The 18,247-nt window shown below is 42.3% G+C and overlaps 1 protein-coding gene across 2 annotated transcripts in view; it reads left to right on the top strand.

The window, feature by feature from the left end:
* The window catches only part of TOGARAM2 (TOG array regulator of axonemal microtubules 2), a 203,215-nt gene that overhangs the window by 98,417 nt on the left and 86,551 nt on the right, over positions 1-18,247 (top strand). For both annotated transcript variants that reach the window (XM_033935971.1, XM_033935970.1), the window contains exon 8: positions 15,419-15,609. In XM_033935971.1, the coding sequence (XP_033791862.1) occupies positions 15,419-15,609 (191 nt within the window). The remainder of the gene's footprint in view (positions 1-15,418; positions 15,610-18,247) is intronic.

The raw sequence follows: 18,247 nt of genomic DNA on the forward strand, positions 1-18,247 counted from the left end.
ATCCTCCTAATGACATAGAAACTCAATCCAACCCTCAGCACTTACCAGGGCTTTCCTGGTGGCTAGATGTGGAGGCAGGTATAATACCCATCTGCTCCTGTGCCACGGGTGCTGGAGTTGAAAATAGCCTCAATGGACTTATAGTGGAATTTTTATTGTATTACTGCTAGAGGTCAAGCCGCTAAATAAGGGGCTGGAGCTGAATACGTGAGCCTTTAGTAAAATACCTAGAATAACATTCATAAATACAAGGGCAGATTCGGAAGCAAGGAGGGCCAAGATGGTGGCACTAAGCAGGAAGCATTGAGAACGCTCCCATCACTGGACGACTTTCTTGCTACCGGTTATGCTGCATACGAAATGGAAAGGCATTGTGAGGGTGCTTACCTCTTCAACACCCTCGCTTGCCTTGATCCAGCGAATGTTGGAGCAATCCTTCCTGGCAACTCGCTCAAGATTGGGTTAAGTTAAGTGGAGAGAACTCATTCTCGCTGGGGCAGGAGATCTCACTCTCTCTGGCACTGGTTGCTCCGCCTCCTTGTCCGGCAGATGCTGCTACCCAGGAAGTGGAAGGAAGGGAGGATGAAGTATCACCTGACGCTCCCGCAGAAAGAGGTTCCGAGGTAGATAAGCTTCTGCCAATGCAGACCAGCGTAGGAGAATCTTTCTCCTCCAACGAGAACACCTTGTCAGCTATCTTTAAGACGCTGCAGAAATTGGAGGTTGCCACAACGAAGACGGCAGAAGAGGTAAAGGCTCTTGGAGCCAAGTTGGATTGTGTTACAAAAACCATTGAGCAAATGAATGTTGAAACTAAAGAGTCGCTTAAGAAATTGCAAACTGATGTACAATCATTAAAAGACTATAAGAATACAGCAATAAAAGATAGTATCTTTTTGCAAAAGAGATTAGAAAATATAGAAAATTATAACCGCAGACTGAATGTGAGAATTTTGAATTTTCCTAAACCTCCTGGAATCCTTCCATATGATATGTTCAAATAATACGTGATAGAAATTCTTGGCTATTCCTCAGAACTTATTCCCCCTTTGAACAAAATATATTATCTTCCATCAAATATTAAAAAATCTCAGGAGGCTATGGAAGAGGAAAATCTTCAATTTGCTCAACCGTCACAACTTGATTTAAAGAACATATCTGCTATACTTGAAGAATCTATTTCTGAGTCAACGTTGAGAGCAACATTATTGATATCTTTTGTTTTTCAACAGGACATGGATGCATTTATGAAATTATATTTTAAATTTTCTAAAAATTTGTTTTATGGTAAAAGAATATGGGTGTACCCAGATGTGACAAAAATTACTCAAGAAAGGAGGAAACAGTTCCTGTCTTTAAGACAAGATGTAATATCTCTGGGTGCCTCTTTTCTTCTGGCATATTCCTGTAAATGCATTATAAAGTATTCCCAAATTAAGTATGTGTTTTTTTCACCAGATCAGTTAAAATCCTTTTTGGAGCTGAAAAAGATAGCTTGATGAAGTGTGCACAAGTGCAATGAATAAGTAATTGTGATTTGTGAATTAGTGTTAAGCCTTACCTATTACCTTTAGGTTAATTGAATTTATCTCTCTTTAAATGTTTAGGCTATACTCCTCTCTTATTTGTGGTCTAAGGAAGATAGTTAAAATTATACCACTACTGTATTTTTGGATTATATTAATAATACTTTACTGTATTTCTGTAACAAGAAGTTATTTTTCTTGTAAAAATTTGATGAAAATTTAAATAAATATAAAAAAAAAACAAGGGCAAGTTCAAGTTCGGTTTATTTGATATACCGCAAATTTAAGACCAAGGTTAAAATCTAAGCGGTTACAATAAACATTATTAAAAAAAAATAAAAAAGAAGTGGGGAAAGTAACAACAGAAACAAATTAACAGAATTCCGACTGAACAAATTTGGAAACATGAGAAAAGGAAGGAGAGGGTAGGTTACAATAAAAATAGAAGAGTGGGAAAAGGGAAGGAGTGAAGCAAATAGGGTTGGGGTAAAAAAAAGCATATTTAATTTCTGCCCAAGTATATTGAGATATAATCAAGAATACCAGGGAAAGAAAATACCTACAGTTATGACTGAATAACAAAGAGTGAGTGTTAAGAGCAGAATGCCAAAGAGAAATACCGGTAGTATGCTTTTTATAGTTCTGTCTTAAATGTCAGAAATTATTTTTCAGAGCAGAGATAATAAGGTAAAGAGTTTCAGAGAGTGGAAGCAATGACAGAAAATGAAGAGTTCCTATGAAAATCAAGAAATAATTGTCGAAATGAGGGAATGACTAGTAACTGTTGTTGGGATGATCGTAGAGTTCTTTGTGGAGAATATGGAACCAGGAGACTAAATAAAAAAGAAGGAGGACCACTTGACCACCCCTTTGCCCCACCCCAAGTCCTTGTCACATCTATTGTTGCAGCCTTCCCTTCACTCCAACCTCTACAACCAACTGTCCCAGTATTTGTTCTGCATTTCTCTTTTCCTGTCTTTTCAGGGTCTCCTGTTCATTTAACATTTCTTCTCTCTCCATGTTCACAATCTGTTTGCATCCCTTATCCATCCTGTCCAGCATCTCCTCTTTGTGCCCCTGTCCCTATTCACTCCCTCCCCTATTATATGCCTTCGGTGTTCCTATCTTCCCCCATGTTCTGCATCTGCCCTATCTGAATCCCTGATCTCCTCCTATTTCCTCCATGGGATTATTCCTCCCTTTTCTGTGTCCCTGCCCCTATACTACCTCCATCATGCCCAACATTTCTATTTTGTGTCCATGTCCCTCCCCTTTCTCTTTAATTCCTCCCACACAACACTCCTTAGGGCCAACATCTCTCTTGGTTTGTCCTCTGCTTCCCCCCTTGGCCTGGCATATCTCCCTCCCTCCCTGGGTCCTTTATCTCTCTTTCTCTCCAACCCCCCCCCCACACACACACACTCTTCACCCTTGGGTCTAACATCTCTCCTTCATTCTGGTTTCTCTCTGTCTTTCCTCTCCTTGAGTAGATGCAGCATTTCAGTCTCCCTCCCACCTCCAACACCACCTGACAGATTCAGCATCTCTTTCCCCCCTGCCTTTTCCTCAATGGATCCTTCATTTACTGAGTCATTCTGTGCAGATGCAGCATTATTTCCTTCCCTCTCATCTCTCGCCTCTTCCTCTTTCTCTTTCCACACCAGATCCAACATCTCTCCTTCTCTCCTCCCTGTATAAATTTTCCCTTCCTCTCCTGGTCCAGATAGCATCTCTCCCGCTGCTTCTATCTCTCCTCCCCTCCCTAGATCTTTCAGTGTCTTTCCCTCTCCCTCCTGAAACGTGCTTTTGCTTACAAGTAACAGCTGCAGATTCAAACAAGCGACTTCTGCTGGCTGGCTGGTTGGCAATCCTACTAGTACATATCCTGCAGAGATAAGCAGCATAAAATCTGTTTTACTACTTGGGATCTAGCTAGGTATTTGGGACTTGGGTTGGCCACTATTGGAAACAGGATACTGGGCTTTATGGACCTTTGGTCTGTTCCAATATGGCAATTCTTAAGTAACTCAAAGCACCATATGTAGAATTCTGGGGAAACTGTGATTCCGTCTAAGCTCTGCTATAACTCAGCTTCTGAGCATACCGTGCACATTTTTGAGGTGAGGAGTGGCCTATTGGTAGAGCTGCTGCCTCAGCATCCTGAGGTTGTGGAATAAAATCCTAGCACTCCTGCTTGTGACTCTGGGCAAGTCACGTTGGGGAAGATTCTCAAATGTTCACGGTAAAATCCGACGAGCCACTGTAACATTCACTACTTACTGTAATGATTTAAACAACGTGAGTCATTCTTAAAATCTGTGCATGCAAATGAGGTTCACAGAGGGTCACTAAATTTGCATGTGCTCATCGCTGGCGATAGCAATCGGCACATGCGCAGAATAAGCACACAAAAGAAAATCAAAGATCGGCAGGAGGGACGCCCACTCCCTCTCCCTGCCGAAGTCAAGCAACCCCTCCATGGCAGCGGGAGAGATACTCACTCCATCCTGCTGCCAAGAAACCCCCCCGACACCTCCTACCTGGCAGTGGGAGAGATGCTCACTCCCTCCCACCGCCAATCAACCCCCATGACATCCCCGGCCCACTCCCTTCCGCTGCCAAGCAGCACCCCCATCGACACCCCTCCCTAGCAGCAGGATAAATGCCCACTCCCTCCCGCCGCCACTGTGCCTCTGAAACCCCCCTGCACCCCCCTTATCTTGTTTACAAAGGTTGGCCGGAGGGATGCCTACTCCCTTTGGCCAGCAGGCCCGCCTCTTCAACATTTATTTATTTATTTTTACAATTTCTATACTGTTTTTTTTAAAATAGTTTACAAAATATTACATACATAAAATATTATAGAAGTCAGAACAAGATAGAAAACCCCCCCAGACATATTCAATTTTTACATAAAGTCAATTGCTCAAAGAAATGCATCCACAAATAGTTGTGTTTTTAACATTTTCCTAAATGCATTCCTGGTTCTATATTTTCAAATTTGACCAACAAGTCTATTCCATAGCTTAACCCCCTGCACATGTAAAGGTCATGGCATTCGTTTTCACATATTTAGGATTAGCCTTCGTTTTCAGCAATGCTCTTAATGGTTAATACTCTTAATGGTTGATACTCAGACATCAAACCCTTAAAAATTCAGGGATCGTACCATATAAAAATTAATGACATAACATAATTGCTTTGTATTGAATTCTAAATGCAACTGGCAGCCAATGCAGTTGTCGGACATGTGGAGTAATATGCTCATATCTTGATGTTCCAGTTATCAATCTAGCCATGGCATTCTGTACCACCTACAATGCCCTCCCTAGTGCATCCTAGGATGAGCCGAGGAAGGGCCTAAGTCTTTCATTGGCCCAAGTTGCTTAAGGCCGCTTCTGTTGCCACCCATTTGTAAGGCTCCTAAATTTAGGCATTCAACCCTAGTAAGTTCTCAAGAGGCTACTTTAGAAACATAACTCTCAAATGTAGAAACATAAATTCTTTAATTATTGGGTCCCATGTTTTTTCTGGGACCAATACTGTTAATAGAACATCATTGCTTGCAGGAAAATATTTGAAGCACTATATATTCTAGCAACAATATTTGATTTTGTGGACAATGTTGCTATCAAAACTAAATAAAATAGTTTTTACTGCTTCGTTGATGAGAAGTATATTTGTTTTACTCACTTTGTAATATCTCAAAAATATATATATATATATTTCAGCTAAGAGAAAATTAAGTTGGAGGGTCAAATGACATGCCATAAAATATGCAAATAAGCCCGGGAGCAACTTCTGTCCTATAGGATACCCTGAATCAGTGCATCTCATGCTTTGGATAACTGTTCAGTCAGAATGAGATCCTTTCATATATGCTGGCTCAGAAGGCTCTTTTGTGATTTCTGCCACTTGTTGAAGGCCTCATGGGGCAAACTGCCTCCTAGGTCTTACGGTGCTAAGGAACAGCCCATAGCCTAAGAGTTGTAAGCCTGTGGGGGGAGAATTGTTGAAGAAAAGCAGTTACGAGAATGCATTTTTCCCTGCTGCCCCAGGGAACTTCTTCTTGCATCATGTGGTGAAATGTTTCCCATTCAGGAGGGAGCAATGGCTCCAGCAGCAGGCACATTCCACCTCCTGTCTTTATACTATGCAAAAAAACATATGACATTTGTCTAGAAACAATCTGTTGTAAAAGCTGAACATTATGGAACAAAGATTCTGCACGGAAAAGCTTTTGCAAGGGAGCTGTGTTTTTGTTGGGTGTTTTTTGGTTTTTTTTAACAGAAGAGGGTCAGTTCATGGTGCAGCAGTAAAATCCTGGTGGTTGGTGAGGCTGTTCTTCAGTGGACAGGATGAAGGATAGTTCTGGCAGGACTTATTTGAATATATTCAGCATAGGGGTTGTATGCTTTAGTGCAGCGGTCTCCAATCTTTTTCTTTTTTTAAATTCTTTATTGATTTTCAATTTGAATATAAAGTGCAATAAATTTTACATACAATTAATATCATGAACAGCACTACATTCGATCAAAGAATAATACAAAATTTATTTCCACCCTCCCACCCCATCTGGATATGTGTGCAAATCAAATAGGAAATAAAGGCATTATACAACTAGTCAGAGTTAACAAAATTTGTTAATGGACCCCATGTTATTTTAAGGTCTCCAACCTTTTTCATGTAAAGGGCAACAGTGTAAACCACCTTGATCTGCTTGTTCAGACTGGGTATTAAATACAGTCAAACCTTGGTTTGCGAGCATAATTCATTCCAAAAGCATGCTTGTAATCCAAAGCACTCGTATATCAAAGCGAATTTCCCCATAGGAAGTAATGGAAATTCTGATGATTCGTTCCACATCCCACAAACTTTAATACATAATACTATATGTACTTGTATTGCAAGACCTCGCTCATTAAAAACAATCACTACACTTCTGCAGCGTCAGAGAGAGAAAAACCATTGGCTCAGTTGTGATGATGTGACGCGTGTATACTGTACGTACTTGTATTGCAAGACCTCGCTCATTTAGAACAGTCACTACACTCCTGCAGCGTCAGAGAGAGAAGAACCATCGGCTCAGTTGTGATGTGTGTATATTGTATGAACTTGTATTGCAAGACATTGCTTGTATATCAAATTAAAATTTAATAAAATGTTTTGCTTGTCTTGCAAAACACTTGCAAACCAAGTTACTTGCAATCCAAGGTTTTACTGTATTAAAAATTAATACTATTGTTCTCTCATGATTTCCACAGCTGGCATGTTGCAGGTTTCCGGGTCTTGCTGCGTCTTGTCAGGTAGAAACCGATGTTTCAGCCACTATGCTGTGGCTTTCTTTAGGGTATGCTGTGAGGTCTGCAGTTTGTCTTTGTAAATAGTGGTTCCACTGACCTGATAGGGAACAGGACAGTCCATTGGTCACCAATTTGAATTTTGGTGGAAAAGTCAGTTAGTCACCAATTTGAATTTTGGTGGGAAAACCCAGCTTCAAGGGGAGAACATCTTAAACTCACCAGAGACTTTTCCATTCTATGAGGGAAAAGAGACCAACTGATTTTCCCACCAAAATTCAAATTGGTGACTAACGGATTGCCCTGTTACCAGTCAGGTCAGTGGACTTGCTATTTGCAAAGACAAACTGCAGACTTCACAGCATATCCTGAAGAAAGCCACAGCATGGTGGCTGAAACATCAGTTTCTACCTGACAAGATGCAGCGATACCCGGAAACCTGCAACAAGCATAAAACTATTATTGGTTCTACAACACTTCAAGGATATGTTTAAAAAATTTGCTTTATTTTGGATTGTCAACAGTAGCAAATTCCATAAATGATAAACCAGAGTAACACACTTAAGACATTGTTTGCAGTTACTATATCAAGTGGGCAAGATTGAAATTAAGGAAATTACAGCATTGAAGAGCATTTTGGCCAATTGTTTGAGGGCTGCAATGGAGGACTTCGAGGACTGCATGTTGAAGATCACTCTTTTAGTGCTTGGACCTGCTGCCTTTCTTTTTAGTGAGAATAAGGAACAAGTACCGTAATCTAACTGTGCTAGGAAATGAACTAAAATTATTCAGGTCTATATTCAGCCCCCATGGTGAGCATTTTGTTTTATATTTTTGTAATTTATTGTGAGCATTTTATTTTAATGCCAGCTGCTGCAGTCAAACATTTCTAGATATTCAGTTCCAGTATCTGGATGGTGGCTAGTGCTGCATATCTAAATAAGGTGGTTAGTGCCAGAACTTATACAGATAGTGGCAATATTCACTTGCAATCCAGATACTGGATTGTTTCTAATAAACCCCTGAGTTGTTACTAGAAACATTTGCCCAATATTTATCACTATTTAGCTGGCGGGGAATGGCTCTAGGCTGGCTAAATAGCGCCAAGTTGGTTAACCATTGATATTCAGTGGGAGATAGCCAGTTATCGCCTGGTGAATATTCTGGTCAGTGGCTAGCTGGTCACTTGCTATGTCAGCGCCAATATTCATTGGCTAATTACCTAAATCTAGTGGCCAGATAGACCTGCCTAAAAAGCAGGTTTATCTTTGGCTGTTATAACTTAGCTGATCTGCTGATAAATATTGGCTTGGTTGGCTATGTCAAACATAGCTGAACTTAATCTGGAAATTCAATGCCAGTGGTCGGATAAAGCTCCACTATTGAATTTCCGAGTTTGCCTCCAACTGCAGGAGGTAGCCAGGCTGTCTTCCGTGGTCTGAATATCAGGCCCAAAGGATTTTCTGATGTCTACAGTCAGTTATTAATGGAGGCATCATTTCTCTCTTCTACCCAGGGCCGGATTAAAGGATAGGCCCAGTAGGCACGGGCCTAGGGCCCAAAATGGTCAGGGGGGCCTGCCGGTGCAGTACTTTAGGGCTGTTTGGGCATCTCCCTCACCCTCGCTGGATTCACAATAGAGTTATCATCCCTGCCCCCCCCCCGCATCATCGTCCTGGGTGTTCCCCCCCAGCATCATCGCCATCGCCCCGGGCCCTCCCCGCTGACCCTCCCACCGCGAGACGACTGACAAACCTCCCTACAGCACTCGTTGGCAGCCGCAGCACTCTAAACAGGCTGCTTCACGGTTCGCGGCCTTCTGCTGTTGATTCCCTCTGCCGCATCACTGATCATTGAGGTTCACATGGGAGTTAAATGTTCCTTTCAGAGGAGCCCCGGCTGCCGTGTCGAGGGCCCCTCTGAAAAGGAACATTTTGGCTACAGGGGGAGAAGTGGTCTGCCCTGGGTGCTTCAAGGCCTGGCATCTATAACTTCTTCGGGGAGCAATAGCATTTACAATTAGCTGCTGTTGCCGGCTTCGGGCCTTCCTCTCTGCTGAGTCCTGCCTACTTCTTGTATCCATGAAGACAGGACCCAACAGAGAAGACGGCTCGAAGCTGGCAACAGCAGCAAATTGTGAATGCTGCTGCCTGAAAAAGTTCATGATGCCAGGCCTTGGAGCACCTGCTTAGGGGCTGCACTGCCGACCGGGGACAGGTTGACAGAAGTAGGAAAGGGAGCAGAGGGGGAGAGAATTGCTGCACCCAACTAGAGGGAAAGGAAGGAATGAAAGGAGATGCCAGGGCTCGGAGGGAAGGGAGGGAGGAAGAGATGCCAAGGCATGGAGGGAAGAGATGCCAGGGCATGCAGGGAAGAGAGGGAGGGAGGAAGAGATGACAGGGCACAGAGGGAAGGAAGAAAGTATGCCAGACCAAGGGAAAAGGAAGGAGGAGATGTCAGAGCATGGAGGGGGAGGGAGAGATGGAAGGAAGAGAGAGATGCCTGGGAATCAGGGAAGGGAAGGAGACAGAGATGCCAGACCGTGGGTCGGAAGGAAAGAAAGGAGAAGAGAGAGATGCCAGAGGGGAGGGGGTGGTGACAGAGAGAGAAAAATGGAGAGGTGGCAGGGCTGAAATCAATCATGTACAAAGGAGAGATGGGGCACAGGACAGACAGTATATGGAAGGAGCATAGAAAGAGGAAAGATGCCATATGGAATGGGGAGAGGACAGACAGTGGATAGAAGGGGCTGATGATGCATGGAAGACAGAGCGAGGACAGATGCTGGCTAGAAAGAAGAGAGTGAAGACAAGATGATTAAAGCAGAAACGACAAAAGGTAGAAAAGATTTTTTTGTTGCTTTAGAATAAAATAGTATTGTAGTTGTATTGATAAAACTTTTATTAACAGAAAATAAGGTAATCTTTTTATTGGACTCATTTTAATACATTTTTTTTACTAACGATTAGCGACTAAAACCCCCTTTCTTAGGCCAGGACAGTATAATGTAACAACAGTATACTATATTGACCTGAAGAAGGAGGATATTTTTTAAATTCAATTTTCTATACCGTTCTCCCAGGAGAGCTCAGAACGGTTTACATTAATTTATTCAGGTATTCAAGCATTTTTCTCTGTCTGTCCTGGCAGGCTCACAATCTATCTAATGTACCTGGGGCAATGGGAATTAAGTAACTTGCCCAGGGTCACAAGGAGCAGCGTGGGTTTGAACCCACAACCCCAGGGTGATGAGGCTGTAGCTTTAACCACTGCGCTACACTCTCTGAAAGTTAATTCAAAATGGATTAGTCTAGTGGTAGGCAAACTCATAAGTCAAAAGAGCCAAAGATCAGCAGTACAATGATTAAGATTTCCTTTTAGAGCCATACCCCACACTCGCTTGCACTACGATGGCTACGTCAACCCCACTGACACCCCGCATGCGCGCAAGTAGTTGAAATCAATTCGTGGCAGAGCCTAGAGAATGACACGTGGAAAAATTTGTCTCTGTTCCCTCCCCATCCCCACAAGCTCGGTCCCCATCCTCGCAAACCATCTGATCCCATCCACACAAGCCTCGCATAGTTTTATATTGAACTTTATTATATTAAAGTATAAAAAGAAACAATATTCTGTACAATTGTCAATTTATAAATCGTCTTCTCCTCACTCTCTCTTCCCCATTTCCCTTCAGCATCCTCAGCCCACTCTCTCTCCACTTCCCTTCAGCGCACGCACATAAAAACAAGCAAGCGATTTTATAGCATTTTCATTATATTCATTCATAGAAATTAAAGTCTAAATAATGCCAGTCACATCACAAAACATGATATTACAAAAAATAATTCCCTGCACAGTCAAGCCTGCAAGGATTACTAGAAGTCTTTCAACAGCTCCCCTCCCTCCCTCCCCCTTACCTTTGTGGTCAAGTCAAAATGATCTACCAACAATAAAATTTTAAAAAACACAAAGCACACTATACACAGAGAAAATGTTAATTGTCATTTATATTCCATGGGTTTTCAAAGAGGTTAAGGCAGATGAGTTTATGCAATGTCACCTCAGTAACAACTATACAAAAATAAACAAATATACCCCCCTCCCTTTTTACTAAACTGCAATAGCGTTTTTTTAGCGCAGGGATCTGCGCTGAATGCCCTGTGCTGCTCTCGATGCTCATAGGCTCCTTGCGCTAAAAACCACTATTGCGGTTTAGTAAAAGGGGGTCATAGTGCAAAATATAGACAACAGATATAAATTCTCAAAACGGACAAATTTGGATCACTAAATTGAAAATATAATCATTTTTCCTACCTTTGTTGTCTGGTAATTTCATCAGTCTCTGGTTGCACTTTATTCTTCTGACTTTTTATACCAATATTTTTTCCCTTCTTTCAGCCTCCTGTATGCTTCCTCTCCTCCAGACCTCATTCCCTCCCCCAACTTTTTCTTTCTTTCACCCTGCCCCTTCCTTCTTTCTTTCTATTTCCATGCCCCTTTCTTTCTGTATGTCTGTCTTTCTCTCGCTCCATGCCCCCTTTCTTTCTTTCTGTCTATCTTTCTGTCTCCATGCCCCCTTTCTGTCTGTCTCCTTGTCTTTCTGTCTCCTGTCTCCCTTCTGTCTCCCTGCCCCCTTCTTATTTTCAATTTTTGTTTTATTTCTATTTATTAATTTGTAAAGTGGTGATTGTCAGTTTCTTCAAATTTACATCTACTATATTTATATTTTGCAGAGTATTAGGGGGCTATGTGTTATTGTTTCTGTGATGTTTCATTGTATGCAGTTTGGCTTCTTGGTGGTTCAGTTTAACCTTTATCTACATATTTCTATTTTTAGTTTGTGATTACTTATTCCATACTGGGTGAGGGTGTATCTATGTGTATGAAAGACATGGTTTTCTGTTAGAATTGACTAACCTTGTTTGGCGAAATGCATCGGGCATGGTTCTTAGGAACACCTTGAATAAACCTGATTTGAATCTCCTTATTTTCTGCCGATCTTCTTTTGTTTCATGTTGGATTCTTTGGTGGACTGTTTGCTTTGTTGTTTCATACAAGTTAACATACATGGAGTAGAATGTACTAGAGGAGTTACAGATTTGGTTGTTTATACATACATCTGGGTTACAGTTGGTTGACGTAGAGTGAGGCAGTTGAGAGGCATTATAAACTTGGTTATTAATCTAGACTTAAATTTCAGATAGTATTACTGCTTTACAATATATTTGAACACTTTTATATATGCATGGAAAGGGTTCAGAGTTAAAGTCCTGGGTAAGTAGGTGGGAAGGGAAGGAAGGGGGATTTGTTCAGAGATGTTTGGGGGTTGCATAGAAGAAAAACTGTGCACTGGTATACTAATCTTTGTTTTGAATTTAAAAAAAAGAAAAGAAATACAAAGGGAAATAAAGATGTAAATAAGAAAACAGATAAATGGGGGTGTGGGCGGAGCAGGGGGCGGGGACAGGGAGCCCAGTATACTTGGGTGCTTAGGGGCCCTCGAAGAATTAATCCTGCCTTGCTTCCACCCCTCCTCCTCATGATGGTCACCATTTGTCTCCTCCACCCTACCCCCACCCCCACCCTGCAGTAACTGCCACTGATCTTCTCCACTCTCTAAAACCTCCCCCTCCCTCCCCCCCCCCCCCACACACAATGACTGGATCTCTCTTCTTACCTTTCCTCATGGTTATGGTGCTGGCTAGTACAGGGCCTTGAGTAAATTTTGTAAGAGAAAAGGAAGGAAGAGAAATCCAATCATCGTGGGGTTGGGAGGGGGAGGATGGAGGAAAGCAATGCTGGCTATTGTGAATTCTGTATGGTGGACTGTTATTAGAGGAATCTAAATTTGGCTTTTAAGAAGAAATTTATAGGGTTTTCCAATGCTGAAGCAGGACCATCATTGAATGTGAGCTATTACTAGAAATAATATGGTAACTTATCTGAATAACAGACTGCTGTCTGTCTGCCCTAAGTTATCTGGATAAGTTACACAGAAAGCAAATCAGATATTGCTCCTATCTTCAGAGTCCTGGGATTGTCCTGGCTTTGCTCTCTGCCCCTGCACCATCTACATTGTGCAGAGATGGTTTGTGAGGATATTTTAGAGACACTGCCAGATGCTTCTGAATATTGACTCCATTATGTTTAGTTTATATTCTTACACACAAAAAAACAGTGAGAACGGATAATGAACACTCCGAAAAAGATCAAAGATGTAAAAAAGGTCTTGTTTATTCCCATAAAAGGACAGACAACAACTTATTTATTTACGTATGAATGAAATAGACTATTAAAAATGTATATTTTAAAACTGTCATAGGCAGCTTATACATTAATTAGGCAATCTGTAAATTTATTTATTTATTTGTATTTATATCCCGTCTTCCCAGAAGAACTCAGAACGGGTTATATAGAACTTCCTGAATACATTTCACGACCACCCATTTTATACTTACTAGATTTGAAGATATTTCTTGTTAAAAGAGATATATCTTATGGAGGGAATTTTATAAGTATCCTGAGCATGAAAATCAAGGGCTTGATGTTCAAAGCTATTTAATCATCCTGAAGAGGCTCCTGGCTATTTAAATTGCATCTGCAGGGCTACCTAGGATCAATGGCGTAGTAAGGGGATGAGGGGGTTGTCTGCATCGAGTGCTGTCCTGGTGGGGGTGCTGGTACCTGGCCTCCTCTCCGCCCTCCCTGCCCTGCCCTCTGCTCCTTCCCCAACCCCCACTGCCACATGTGCGCGCCCTTTCCCACACCTCTTTAATGTTACCTGCACAAACAGCAACCCCAACCTGCTGCTCAAGCCAGCGTTGGATCTTCTTCTGATGTCACTTCCTGGACCCGTGCCTAGGAAGTGACATCAGAGGAACAGTTGACACTGGTGTGAGTAGCAGGTTGGGGTTGCTGCTTGTGCCAGGAATGTTAAAAAGGTACGGAGGAAGAGAAGGGGATAGAGCGAATGGGGGTAGGGGTGGAGAAAGAGGGTGGGGGAAGGGTGCCACCGCCCCAGGTGCCTCTCACCCTCGCTACGTCACTGCCCGGGGACACTCAGCAACACTCAAATGGACAGTGTTGCTGAATGTCTCTTCTAACCGCCCATGCTGAAACTGGGTGGTTCAGAGGCACAGTTAGGGTGGAGATAGGGTATTGCAGAAACCTATCCAGTCAGAAGATTTTCAGTCTGCTAACTGGCTGAGCATCCACATAAAATTTACACAGAAAAAAGGCTGTCCTAACTTTATGTAGCAAAGTCAAACAGGCACCGGGTCTGAATATTGGCTAGTTCCCGGTTATCTTCCAGATCTTGGCCAATATGTTCCCATTCCCCTCCCATACCCCAGTTGACTAGAATAAGCCCCTTTCTGATCCTTGGCTCCCTCCCCAAAGGAAACCCTCCTTCCAACCCCCCCCCCCCCCACACACACACCTTTCAGCTCCATCAAAGAACGTCCCCCTTCTGATCCCCCTCCCTTTGAGTACCAGGAGTGTATTAAGATTGACCAACCAGTGGAACCAATAGCTGGGACATGCAAACATAAAGAGCTCACTCCAGTTGACTGAGATGGGTGTTCTCCAGGTAAACGTCAGTCCTAAATGTGCCAACATCATGTTTGTTTGAGACTGAGAAGTTTAAACCATTTTCTGCATCACTCTTATGTTGTGACCTCATGCGATTTGCTTGACTGTCATTTGTGATCATCATAATCTGTTGATTAATCTTCTCTTGGACTAGTATAAACTCTTTGACACTGCATCTGCAGTGGGATTGTGAAGTGTTCTGTAATATATTACTAGTGACACAATGCATTGGTTCCCAGCTTGCTGATATAGGGGTCCTTTTACTGAGCTGTGGTGAAAAGTGACCTTATAATGGACTATTTTGTAGCTGTTAGGGGCTCACACGTTAAATCTACTCTAATTGGTTAGCATCTCGCAATGCCAGCACACTAACCAATTTTAGGGTTACCAGATGTCTGGATTTCCTCCTTTTGAGGACATATATGGGGGTCCAGACGGCTTTTCAAAACCTGGCACTTTGTCTGGATTTTGAAAAGCTGAAACAAATCACTGTCGGGTAAGAGTGCATGCACAGATGCCACGTGATGACATCACGCGCACAAGCACGTGCATGTGACATCATCGCATCACAGCTGTACATGCGCAGATGCGCTCCTGCCTGACAAGAGCAGGCAGCAGGGGAAGGGGGGGCTGGGGCGGGACTGGGGTGTAACAGGGCGGGGATGGGTGGAACTGGGCGTGCCTGGGGGCAGGTCTAGAGGTCCAGATTTTCCAAACGGAAAATCTGGTAACCCTAACCAATTTGCATAGTAACACACTCACTCTCCACCCCCAGGCACGCTCCATCCTGGGAAAAAAAAAATTAACGTATAGTTTCTGCACACACGTGTAAAAATTGCTGCAGGATGCTTCAGCACCCCCTGCAGTCCACCATTTTAACCTGAGGTAAGCAGGCACTAGTGCTTACTGCAGCTTTGTAAAATGGCCCCATAATTTCTTCTGTAAGTATCAGTCTGTGAAGTTTGTGTACTAATGTAAACTCTTGTGTTCTCGATCAATTAGAAATCAGAGCTTTGGAGCCTGGGTCACCTCCCCAAAAGACTGGGTTGCCTGGTACTGCCGCAAAGATCATTGAAAATCCGACACAATCCATTCCACTGAAGACCATCTTTCTCAATCCACCAAAAGAGTTAGATCTGATACTGCACCATCAGCTTTTAAATGAAGAGGATGAGAAAGAGAATAATGCAAGGGTAGGTGTTTCCATTCCTTTTTCTACCATCCAACTACTCTGTTGTATTAAAAATGAAAGTCCACAAAGTCTATGGCATTTAGGGGCCTAGTTATCAACTAGTGCTATTTCAGCATGGATTCTATAGTATGTAATAAGATCTAGTTACTAATAACCCATGTAGCTCATGTTGTTTATTAAAGCTTCAATACCACTGCTAATAACTGGGGAGTTAATTCAGAGTGTTTTACATGAGCTTCTGTGTTACATGAGTGTTTCTGTGGGGGTTTTCAATACCACATCAGATGGTATTCACTGGGGGTTTGGTGCATTTAGGCCTTTACATACCTTTAGGCCTTTACATGCATTTAGGCCTTTGGTGCCTTTACATATCATTTATATTTAGTCTTTTTGACTGAGTATACAGTATTTACTCACTATCTTCACCCTAATATACTCTAGAGAAAACTCTATTTACCCTATACAGTATATACTTTTCTCCTTAACTGGGTAGATTATTAGAGTGTGGCGCAGTGGTTAAAGCTACAGCCTCAGCACCCTGAGGTTGTGGGTTCAAACCCACACTGCTCCTTGTGACTCTGGACAAGTCACTTAATCCCCCCTTGCCCCAGGTACATTAGATCGATTGTGAGCCTGCTGGGACAGAGAGGGAAAACTGCTTGAGTACCTGGGAGAACAGTATAGAAAATTGAATAAATAAATTCTCTGGATAGCTTAGGACAGTACAACATTTGTCCTAAAGTGAGAAGTGGCCTAGTGGTAGAGCTTATGCCTCAGTACCCAGAGGATCTGGGATCAAATCCCAGCACTACTCCTTGTGACCCTGGGCAAGTCACTTAATCTTTCTTTGTCCCAGGTACAAAATAAGTACCTGTATATATGTAAACTGTTTTGAATATGTAACCACAAAAAGGTGGTATACAAGTCCCATTCCCTCCCCCCCAATCCAGTTGGCTATTGGGGTAGCAGCACTGAATATTGCCATCATCTGAGTAGTTCCCAACATTACACAGATATACAGATATACCCTGATCTTGGTATAAATTGACCAGCAGCTGGCATTTAATTAAATGCTGATTGCCATGGCTGAATACTGGGGAGACATTATAGACTGAATTCTGCAAATGACGCCTAAAATGATTATTGCCAAAAAAATTAGTGCTGAACGCTATTCTATAAACAGAACTCAGAGTTAGGCACCACTTATAGAATAGCGCTGGGAACTATGCCTAATTTTAGGGACAGTATATCCTGCAGTCAGTAGTAAGATACTGTTAGCTGATCACACATATACACCATTCAGTATCCAAATCAAATCTTAAAGTTCTTTGTTCATTTTTTTAGGACTTCAGATATGCCAATGGTTAGCCAAATGTTTTCTATGGCTACCAATATAATTGTGGCCATGGCTTCCTCACTAGCCCCATTATTTGCTTATTGTTTTTTTCTTTTTCTTTTTCTTTAATTTTTTAACTTTAAAGTGCTCTGTGCTGTATCAATAATTTACTTATCTCATATAAAAGTTAATAAATTTTAAGAACTTATCTTTTTTTCTGAGTATTATGCTCGTATTCACATCGGGAAGGGACCTGTCGTTTCGTCCTTAGGCTGCTTCAAGAAAAGTCCCCCCTTTTGTATATTCTCTGTACCATCCCGATCTGTGTAATGCAGCCTACGGGCGAAACATGCCGAAAAGACAGGTCCCTTCCTGATGTGAATACGAGCATAATACTCAGAAAAAAAGATAAGTTTTAAAGTTTATTAACTTTTATATGAGATAAGTAAATTATTGACACAGCACAGAGGACTTTAAAGTTAAAAAATTAATGAAAAAGAAAAAACCAATAAGCAAATAATGGGGCTAGTGAGGAAGCCATGGCTACAATTATATTGGTAGCCATAAAAAACATTTGGCTAACCATTGGCATATCTGAAGCCCTAAAAAAATGAACAAAGGACTTTAATTTGATTTGGATACTGAATGATGTATATGTGTAATTTTAGGGACAGCCATTTATACTAACTGAAACATGGTGTAAATCCTTGTGCCTGAATTAAACATGGATCCTCCCATAGTCTATGACTATACAAGTAAATTGCAGAAATACCCCTGATCTGCCCATAACCCTTCCGTTGCTAAACCCCCTTTTTGGACCTGTGCATAAAATTTAGTCATAGGTCCTGCCAACGTTCCCTCTAAGCCAGGGGTTGCCAAAGTCCCTCCTTGAGGGCCGAATCCAGTTGGGTTTTCAGGATTTCCCCCAATGAATATGCATGAGATCTATGTGCATGCACTGCTTTCAGTGCATATTCATTGGGGAAATCCTGAAAACCCGACTGGATTCGGCTCTCAAGGAGGGACTTTGGAGACCCCTGCTCTAAGCTGTGCGGCTGCGCACCTTGTAACAGGAGGCTGTCAGCAGTTTAGCCCCATTGCACAAGTGGAGTCAGGACCAGCACCCCTCCCTCTTCCATCTTGTGCCGCTGCTGCTGCTTTCCTGAAGCAGCAACAGCAGTGGCAAACAGGAAGAAACCAGCCACAGGACCTTCCCATACATACCCATGGCTGCCGGCCTACCCTCTCCAATGTCACTACTTCTTCTGGGGCAAAGCCAGCAGCCGTTTCTGTAGTCCAAATT

Source organism: Geotrypetes seraphini, chromosome 3 (genome assembly GCF_902459505.1).
Source record: "Geotrypetes seraphini chromosome 3, aGeoSer1.1, whole genome shotgun sequence".
In the NCBI taxonomy this organism is placed as follows: Eukaryota; Metazoa; Chordata; class Amphibia; order Gymnophiona; family Dermophiidae; genus Geotrypetes; species Geotrypetes seraphini.